This window comes from Chaetura pelagica, unplaced genomic scaffold (assembly GCF_000747805.2).
Source record: "Chaetura pelagica isolate M959 unplaced genomic scaffold, ChaPel_1.0 scaffold306, whole genome shotgun sequence".
Classification (NCBI taxonomy): domain Eukaryota; kingdom Metazoa; phylum Chordata; class Aves; order Apodiformes; family Apodidae; genus Chaetura; species Chaetura pelagica.
The window spans coordinates 279,495-289,700 of record NW_009953488.1 but is presented as its reverse complement, the minus strand read 5'-3'; the positions used below and the strand labels follow the sequence as shown (position 1 = coordinate 289,700).

The following is a 10,206-nucleotide window of genomic DNA, read 5'->3' as shown; positions in this document are numbered from 1 at the left end:
ACTCTGTTTATGCATTTGTGACATTTATGTTGTAAAAAGTAAGAAATTAAAAATGGGAGCTGCCTTGGGAATAAAGTGTCAAGCATAAAGACCTAGAGTTAAAGGCTAGGATCTGGGTCAAGTAAGATTCTTGATAATTTGATTTTCTTTGTTCTGGAGTGATCTGTAATTTTTTAATTTTTAATATTTTTTTTTCCTGTTTAAAAAAACTTAAATACAAGAACAAAATTCTGACTGGAAAGGGAACGTCACAAAATGTACAGATAAAATTGTCCAAGCCTGTTTCCCTATGGCCTTGACATAAGAATTGAAAGGGCTAATTTGTGATAGAAAAGGTCAGATTATGACAAACTTCACAAAAGGCTGCACATTGTTTTTCTCCACACTGACTGTTGTTGGTGAAATAGTGTATCATTCCAGATAATTCCATCATAGCATTAGTCATGGGTCTCCGAGGAGGTTGTGGCGCGGGAGGTGATGCTGGTCGCTGCCGCGGGCTGGCGGCTGGGAACGTCGGTCGCGGGGCGGGAGGTGCCCTTTGCAGGCCGCTGGTGTCTGCGCGGGTGGTGGTTGCTTCCCCAAGAGGACCTGTAACCAGTACGGGGAGATAGAAGCGAGAGGGATGCTTGGGAGGAGAGGGTGATCAGAGCTGACATGACAGAGACAGCAAGAAGTGTTTCCTGCTGGCAGCAAGGATCAGTGATCCTTGGCAGTTTCCAGCTGGCCAGACATTAGTCTGCTTCAGATGATTTGCTTGCTTCCTGCTTCCCCATTTTCTTATGCTGTCACAGGTCCTCATGCAACCAGAAGCGTTATTCAGCTTCTTTTGTAGGCCTCACCTGGTTGCTTTTTCAACTGTCTAATTAAAAGTATAATTGAGGTTCTCTCTTGTCCACTTGTATGTTCTTGACAGGTTTAAATCAACTGAAAAATCTTAAGTTTGTAAGTGTAGTCTTTCAAAGCCTGTATAACTTAACCATATCTGGGTTTGTTCTGTGTGTGAATAGGGGAAAAAAAAAAGAAAAGCAAATCCATAGCCAAAAAACCCCACCACTTGTGAGAAGAACTTAGTCAGCAGTTAGCATGCTGCAGCTTTCAGGAAAGCTTTTTTAGTTTTTTTTCAGGGAAATGTCTGTTTCCTTCAAGATTTTAGTGGTTTAAGAGATAGGTCAAAGCGTTCTCTGTTAGCCTCCTTTCCTCACTGTGTACCTCAAAAAGTGATGTCATGCAGTGAACATTTCAGCCAAATGGTCATGCAGTATTCTGGACCACTCAAAATGGGGTTTTGCAACATCTTAGTAACTGGTCTAGGGAAAGTAAGTGGTTGTTCTGAGCTTCTGTGGGAACTTAGGAATTGTAGCCATGAGTTTTTGTTCATTTTGCTAGGAAAATACTGCATAAACAATTAAGGAGTTGATACTACGTGCTTAAACTCACTGTTTTCTCTTTTTAGGTTCATCTGCATTTATCCAGCATATTTGAATAACAAGAAGACAATAGCAGAAGGAAGGAGGATACCTATAGACAAAGTAATTTTTTGGGTGGCAGGGAAATATGAGGCTATGTTTCACTTTGCAGTAGCATGTAGAGAGTTGGAAATAAATCTCAAAGCTGTTGATCTTTCCTATCCCGCATGACAAAAAGCTCAGTAACTGGAAATTACAGTGTATTGGAAAATAACCTAGAGTTAGCATATGAATTTAGTCAGAGAGCACTGGGTTTTAGCGTCTGCTACTTTCATGTGAGCAGCACCTTTGGCAAGCAGGTGAAGCAATGAGAAACTAAATACTCAACCTCCTACATAAGTAGTTTTCCAAATCTTAAAGCAACGCAGAAAATAATAGCTAGCCAAGGATTGTTTTTTGGTAACTGAGTATATATGCCTGTATTCTGTGCCCTGACCTCTTGGCTGCTGTCAAAGATGGACTTAACAATACACGTGGCACATAAACTTGGAAGTTGTTGTTGCTTTTAAGCAGTCCAGAAATAGTTTTTGGTCATCTCACTCCTTTGTAATTTTTTTAACAAGGAGTGCTTCCTCACTGCTTAGTGTTAGGGTTGTTTGGGGTTTTTTCTATAGTAGTTAAAAGTAAAATCTTGAGCATGCAGATTGCCAGTCAAAAGGTCTGTCTGTGAGAACTGTACTGTCCTGTGCCTAGAAAGTTTCTGTGGTTTGCTCCTTCAGTCCTTCCTATAAGATTGCGAGTTGGCTGTTGCTGATTCATGGCTTTTTGTGTTTTTTGTAAATATGATAGATGTGACTTCATTTCAGTTAGTTCTCCTAAGCAATTCTTTTACCTGCTCCCCTGTCCTAATTAATGCTGTCTCCTCTGTTTCCTGTTTTAGTGATTTCTTCTCTGTGCTTCCATTTTTGTTTTCTAGACTATAGGAGCACTCAAAAATTACTTCTACAGTAGATTTTTCATTATTTTCATCATTATAAAGTACCTTATTTTCCCATTTGCTTTTTCTAGTTAATGGAGTATAAGTGTGGGAAGCTGCTAACTGTTGTTTTATAGGAAGTTCATAATTGAATAATAATTAACTGTAACACATTGTTTCAACAGGCTGTTGAAAATCCCACGTCTACAGAAATCCAAGATGTATGTGCAGCAGTTGGATTCAATGTGCTATTAGAGGTAATTTAATTTTAAAAAACCAACAAAACCAACACAAAAAGCCCCACAAACTTGCTGTGTCTCTGTTCTTTCATAACACCTTTTCATACAGGTAGAATCAATTGCAATTGAGAAGTTTTTAAAATCAGCCAAGATACTTTCTTGTTTTTAGTAATAACTGACAATAATGTTGAAGCAGATGTTGGAAAACTGTATGCAAGGCAGGAATAACCCAGATCTTTGGGACAATGCCACTTTTAAGCTTATAAAAAGATGACTCTCCTTATCCTTCTGAGGAGACTATCCTAGATCCTTAAAAGTGTGTCAGAATAAAAGGTAATTTTGCAAGTTGCAACTGCAAATTAAGATTTTTTAAAGGCCTAGTTTTCATGAAAGGTGATTGCCTTTTGGAATTAGTGTCCTATAGGAATAGGGTTCTGATGCTTGAATTCTTCAGTGTCTTTTGGAGTAATGTTTTAGCCAGAGCATGCTAACTTTTCACTGCAATACCTGCTTGCTCTTTAAATAGTTTAAGATTTTTAATTACTTTTTTCTTAAGGATTGCCTCTGGGTTTCTAAAGAGGTAACTTTTTGCAGGTTGGTTTTTTTTTATAAAGTAATCATTAATTTAAAATACTGCTGAATTTTCTAAGAGTAAGTTAGGTCCTCATCTAATAGTGTGACTGTGCCATTGTTTAATCCCATCTGCATTGGAGGGGTGGGGAGGAGAGACAAAAAAAAAAGTAGAATTCATGGGCTGAGATAAGAACAGTTTAATAATTGAAGCATTACCTTTATAATAATATTAGTAGTAGTATGAAAAAGGAGATGACAAAGAGAGAAATAAAACCCAAGGAAGACAAGTGTTGCACAGTGTAATTGCTCACCCCTCACTGATTGGTGCCCAGCCAGTTCCTGAGCAGTGGTCACCCCTCCCAGCCAACTCTCCCCATCTTATATACAGAGCATCACATCTTATAGTACAGAATATTCCTGTGGCCAGTTTGGGTCATCTCCCAGCTATGTCTCCTCCCAGCTTTTGAAAGGACAGGGGCAGTATGAGAAAGTGAAAAAAAGCCTTATCTTAATGGAAGCATTGCTTGACAACAAGATCAGTGTGTTACCATTGTTCTTAGCACAAATTCAAAACATAGCCTTATTCTGATTATTATGAAGAAAACTCACTCTGTCCCAGCTAAAACTGCCACAGATTAGTATCCAAAAAACAGTACAAAAATTATTTTAGTTTTCAAAAGAAGCTCAGTATTTTCCTGTTAATGCACACTAGCCTGTGAAGTAGCCAGAACCAGGAAGAATCCTTCTAATTTTAACAAAAATGAAGGCTATGAGTATCCAAAAGCAGTGGGCCTCAGACTGTGACCCATGGCTTACTCTCTGTAGGGGTTCAGTAGGGTTTATGGCTGCGTATTTGAAACAAAAACCTGTGTCCCTGCAGTCCAGACTGGTGAAGAAGTAGAGTTGTCCCTGTAGCAGGTTACTTGGTAAATTGTTCAGTACCAGGAGCTGTTTACAGAAGTACTTCTGAAAAAGTTGCACTGTAGCAATTGTTGCAGTGGCTGAATGGCGGATGACACTGTTGGAAAGCTGTGGTTATATTTTGCATCTGCTCAGAATTTCAGGCTGTGGTGATAAGAGATCAATTGACTGACAAGTTTTGCAGAAAATTATTCCAATAACTGTAATAAGTTCTTCTTCTATATGACAGAAAAATAAGATGTATCCTAGAGAGTGGAATAGAGATGTGCAGTACAGAGGTAGAGTACGAATCCAGCTCAAACAAGATGATGGCAACCCATGTTTACCTCAGTTTCCAACACGTGAGTAGAGTACCTGGGACAGGCACTTCACCTTTTAATAAAACAGAAAAACTTTGTTTTGTTATGTTTCCAGCTTGTTTAATTAGTTATGCTATTATAAATTGTACTACTTTACATTAAACCTATTTGCCTATGTAAGTCAACCAAATGAAATGAAAAGTGAAAGTGAAATTTGGAAAACGCTGTTGTCCTTGGTCTTGCTGTTTCTTCAGCAGTTGCATTGGAGAGGACTGTGGGGAATGTTGTGTGATTGCTATGTTGAACAAAGCAGATACTCAGGTTTGGCTTACTGTGTTGTTGACAGGCAAAACAGGATCTGGTATTAAAATGGCTAAATTTCACCTATTTCTGAAGTTACATGCATTACATAGATACTGGTATGGATGCTAAATTGATACTATTCTGAATTAATTTGAGTTTTCTCATGGTCATTTTCATAAACTAAGAATGGAGCAGTCCCCTTTAACTAATTAGTAGAAATAGTTAATCTCGAATGATAAATAAGTTAGTCTTGCTTTTTCCTGAAAATTAATCAATGTGTAAAAGGGAAGCAAATATGTATCTGAAAATGTGTGTATCTTAAGGAAAGAAGGAGAAGAATACTGAATCTACAGTAGCATAAGAGTGCTGTCAGTCAGAAAGAGATTTAAAACCTTTGCTGGAAGGCAACAGTAGCTTTCTAAAAATACTTGCAGATTGTCATAATGTCCCAGGTATTTTAGGCCATTAAGAAGTGAAGAGAAAGAAACAGAAAGGATGTAGATACTTCAGGGATTGTCAGATTATCTGCTTGTTGCATTCTGCTATGTTTATCAGTCCTACACTTTTTAAAAATAAGAAGGTTGAGAAGAGTTTTTCACAAACTAGCTACACAGGGGAAGGAAGCAGAACTCCTAGGCTTTACATCTAATTTAATGGGAATCTAAGGTGGAACTGAAGTTTCTAACTTGGAAAATTATGCAAATGTTCTTAACATAGTAGGCACGCATCAATCTCTCCCTGTGTTTTAGGTAAATCAGTGATGCTCTATGCTGCAGAAACTATTCCCAAACTGAAAACAAGAACCCAGAAGATGGGAGGTAGTGACCAAAGTCTTCAGCAAGGAGAGGGAGGCAAGAAAGGTAAAGGGAAGAAAAAGAAATGAGCTGACATCTGGAATAATTGTTACAACACACAGTTGTCCTTACAACAAATGCGGACGGACACATTACTTGCTGCAAGTTTTAAGTGAAAGATAAAAGCAAGAAATAAACAAGTGAAGCTGAACAAACTGCCAGCTTTTCTTGGAACTGGAATGCATGTAGCTGCCTCACATCTGTGTAACAATAAATCTGTCTTCACACGCAACGTTCAAGTCTGAATCTAGCATCCATGCTGAAAAGTGGAAGAACATAAAAATAGGATAGGTGGGAGAATTATTCTTTCCACCATATATATGCAGCTTTTGAGAAGTAAATAAATATTCTTAAGCAGACTAGGTATCTGAAAACTAGTTGCCTTAGAAAACCATTTATCTATGCTAGTGAAGTGATTGTCTTAATACTAAAAGAAAAATGTACATCAATGAAGTTATGCCTGTGTAAACATCCCTGGCTAATAATCTTTCACAACTGGCAAGTGTACTAATACATGTGTCACGTGTTAATTTTTTTACAAAATAATTTCATAGGATACTTTTCCCAGAAGTGTTGATTTTTCCTCCAAAGCCTGTTGTAAATAAATCAGTAACGTGTATAATAATGCTCTACACTTTTAAAATAACTTGGAAAAAATATCTCCCTTTTGTATAATACGGCATACTGTATTATCCTGATTTGGCTTTTTTTTTTTCTTTTTGAGAGCTGAGGAAACATAACTATTTTCTGCCTGTCAAATACTATTTCAAATGTCTGAATTTTTTAATATCTGGTAACTTGATTTTTAAAGGTTTTTTCTTTCTATGTAGCCCACAGGCAAGGACAGAAAGTTATTTGGAGGAGCTGGTCAGAACAGCTGTCCAGTAGCAAAGCTTCTTCAAAATAATTAAGAAATGTACTGGGGAAGTTAAATGAGAGGTAGTTTAGTATAAAGAGTTTGAAAAAGGAACAGAAGTACTTTTCAGTTTAAAAACTAAAGTCCTGCATGAGTTTTGTAAATCCTTACTATATGAAAACAAAGTCAGTTGAATGTTTTCACAGATGGCTACTGGAAGCAAGCTTATCAGATTATTTTTTATAAACTTTCCAGGTGGCACTATTTATTTAGGATTTGTCTTGCTTGCCTGTCAGTTACGCTTCTCTATGGCATTGCCTTTTTTACGTTCTAAAGATAAACAGCATTCAAAATCTATCTAGATGTTTAGTGATTGTTCTGAAGTATTGAAACTTGGTAAAGGTATTGAGTGTATCACTGCTCAAGTTACTTGTCCTTGCATTTTGAGATTTTTTACATTCTTACATTTTTTTGTTCCGCTCAACTGCATGTTTTTCAAACAGCTGATGAGTTACCAGTGCCCCTTGGCGTCGATCTGACAGGTACTGATGGTGCAACAGTAAAAGATCCTCCACGTTGAGAATAGTTCAAACTCAATTCTGTTTTCTGTCTGTAATACTTTGTAAGTGTTGTTCCTGGGTTGCATTGTTTCACAAAAGAGAAGGATGTGCTCTCGTTTTCACTGCAGTTGTACCAAATCCAGAAATTGTCATGACAAAGTTCCTCAGCCTGAGTGCTATACCAGTGTGGGAGCAGCAGTGTGTAGGCTCTCTAAAATAAAACAGCTTATGAGAAGAAATTCTGTGTTCTAAGGTTGTAACTAACTGTGCTTATATAGAAATGTAGTGGGGTTTTTGTTTGGTTTGGTTTGTGGTTTGTTTGGTTTTTAGTTCTGCTGGTACAGTGATTTTCACAAGCTACCTTGGGAGTGTCTGGCCTTGAAAACAGCACCTAGGTTTCAGAAGTTAAATAGTATCTCTCTGAAGTAGTGGAATGCCATGTGGTAGGAACAGTGGGAAGGGGTGCTATCTGAAAGTGAAGATGGTCAGAGGTTGTTCGTTACATCCTATGGAGTTAGGGAAGTTGCAACACGGAGAAGAATAACAAGTGAGGTATGCAAGAAAAGTGTGAAATATACACTTGAGTATAAGAGACCATAACTGCCCACAGATTTTGGGGCTCAAGTTATTCCTGGCTTTTCCTGAGTGCTGAGTAACTTTCCTGAAGCTTTATTTAAAGTGAGAGCTCTATGAAAGTTATTTGGTACAAGATGACACTTCTGCAATATTAAGTGGAGGTTAATAACTGTAGCCAAGTTATAATTGTGTTATACCTCAGTATTGTAAGTCAGAGCTTTACACTACAGACAGCTAAAAAACGTGGCTATTCAGTCTCACTGAATATGTTTACAGTGGCCAGAAATTAAATAGCTAAATAACTTGTCTGTGTTATGGTATCTATGTTGAGAAATAAATCTTTGTGGCATTGCTTACCAAAATTTGCCAATCAACCCAAAATAGTAGAGCTATTTTGAAGTATAAGGGTATTACAAAAAAGACTGAGAAACATTTTTGCAAAGAGTAATATTGAGCTCAAATATATAAAACTGTGATTTAATCAAATTAACAATGCTTTTCAGGTATCTTGGGTAATGCTGACTTTTTTTTTTTAAAAAAAAAACAACCAAAACATTGTCCTCTGCTGGGGAATCAGATGGTAACTACCATTATGGAGCTGAAGTCTGGTTCCCCCAGCCCCTGTCTGCTTATCCACCCATCTCTGAGTTCAGCAGTTGGCTTTTTTGATTCCTATCTGGCTTTAGAGTAAGTACACTATTTGTTCCTGAATAGGGCACCAGAAAGTTCATCACAACTCCTTTGTTCCTCCAGGGTTAAGCTTGTAAACCTGACTTTCATTTCTGTATTTCTTGGGTTTTATTAAACTTGGTTCCTTAGAGGGTTAAAAACGCACAAGTCCAGATAGTAAGTCAGGTTCTTCCTGTGTTCTTTCCCCCATCAGCATCCTTCCCCTATCCCCTTCACACCCTCAGTTCCTGGGAACAAGGAAGATGATGAGGCTATTGTGGGACTGGGAGTGGAGACAAGGCTGCTGTAAAAATACAGAAGTACTGCAACTGTTAGTCTCAATGCTGTCAATAAATCTTTCAAAAGGAAATGGTCTCACAGTGTAGTCTGTGGTTTGCTGTGCATGGCAATACTAAAAAAGGGATGCATTGCTACATGGGCATTTACATCTAAGACCAAGCAATATGGTAATTGAGCTAGTGTCCCTCCAGGAGATACAAGTCTAGCTATTTTAAAGTATATGCTTGTTGCTTTCCCACGCTCTTTTTTGGGTACCTAGGCAAAGATTCAACATTTGAAATGGACATGCGAGCTCAGAATCGTAATAACGATCCTTATGACAATTTCTGTGTCAGCAGTGGATGGGAACATAAACATTGGACATTACGCAGATCTGAAAACAGAATGACTAAAAGCAAAAACTGAGCACTGTTGCATGGCAAATACTTTATTCTTGCAGCTGTAGGGAAGAGGGCACATTGCTGCTGTAGAACAAATACACCCATAATCATTCAGTTCTTAATGTAAAGGCAGCTTCAACATCTTACTTTGAAACATGATTTAACTTTGGAAGTTACAGTAATATGTGTCCATATATAGTCCCTCACCGTCAGCCATGAAATAAATTCCTCAAAGACCAAAGATAATAGTAAATAGAGTATGAATAGCCTAGACTAGAATAGAAAAAATACACTATTTTAGTGTGAAGGGACCCACAACAATCTAGTCCTGCTGGCTAGCCACTTCAGGGCTGACAAAAAGCTAAAGCATGTTATGAAGGGCATTGTCCAAATGCTTCTTGAACACTGACAGGCTTAGGGCATCAATCACGTCTCTAAGAAGCCAGGTCCAATATTTGACTACCATCTTGGTAATGAAATGCTTCCTAATGTCCAATCTAAACCTGCCCTGGCACAGCTTTGAGCCATTCCCTAAGTCCTGTCACCAGATACCAGTTACTTGGCTTCTTCCTGTTGCAGACTGGTCTTTCTGGAATTACTGCACCTCACTTTTGAAAAAGATTGTTTTCACCAATAGAAAAAAATACTTAGTACAAATACTCCATTTATTGAGTGGTTTATAACTTTTGAGCCTGTTGACATGATAAAGAGTAGAGGTCTCAAAGATAGTATGTGCCCGTAAGTCTTAGAATCACAGAGTCATAGAATGTTCAAGGTTGGAAGGGACTGCCGTGGACCGTATCTGTGGCAAGCCAGGAAAGAATACAGCACACCAATATGATGTAGATTCAGTCCAAGTTTATTTAGCTGCGTGCAGATTATATAGCCTCAGGACAGCGTGCACGCTGTCCACGCGGCAAAACAAAGTTCTTAATTGGTTAATACACATTGTTCACGCATCCCCATTCCCCTTTTGATTGGCCCCTACTTTAAGCCCTTTATCTGACTCCCCGTCCTATTTACCTTACATACCAGAGCTTCACTAGTTCCCACGAAATGACCTTCACTGTTCCTCCAGCTGCCTAAAGTTTCTGCCTAAAGTTTTTCATAATCATTCAACACAGCCAGGGCCCCAACAAGGGACCTGAAAGATCATCAGGTTCCAACCTCCCTGCTATGAGCAGCTCCCACTAGACCAGGCTGCACAAGCCTCTTCCAACAAGGCCTTGAACACCTCCAGGGAAGGGAGCTTCCACAACCTCCTTAGCAAACCTACTCCAGTGCCTTTCTACCC

General features: G+C 38.4%; 1 protein-coding gene across 1 annotated transcript; it reads left to right on the top strand.

The window, feature by feature from the left end:
• Positions 1-443: 443 nt before the first annotated feature.
• SRP19 (signal recognition particle 19kDa) lies at positions 444-5,799 on the top strand. Its single transcript, XM_009998803.1, has 5 exons — positions 444-597; positions 1,411-1,529; positions 2,568-2,639; positions 4,345-4,456; positions 5,467-5,799. Exons 1-5 carry the CDS (start codon positions 444-446, stop codon positions 5,598-5,600), a joined length of 591 nt encoding a protein of 196 aa, XP_009997105.1. The 3' UTR covers positions 5,601-5,799.
• Positions 5,800-10,206: the final 4,407 nt, after the last annotated feature.

What these genes read in the sequence shown, in the direction of transcription:
- SRP19 (XM_009998803.1), top strand. Translation starts at nt 444, where the DNA reads ATGGGTCTCCGAGGAGGTTGTGGCGCGGGAGGTGATGCTGGTCGCTGC. An exon ending in CCCAAGAGGACCTGTAACCA is followed by an intron (nt 598 to 1,410) that starts GTACGGGGAGAT and finishes TAAACAATTAAG; the next exon opens with GAGTTGATACTACGTGCTTA. An exon ending in GGAGGATACCTATAGACAAA is followed by an intron (nt 1,530 to 2,567) that starts GTAATTTTTTGG and finishes TTGTTTCAACAG; the next exon opens with GCTGTTGAAAATCCCACGTC.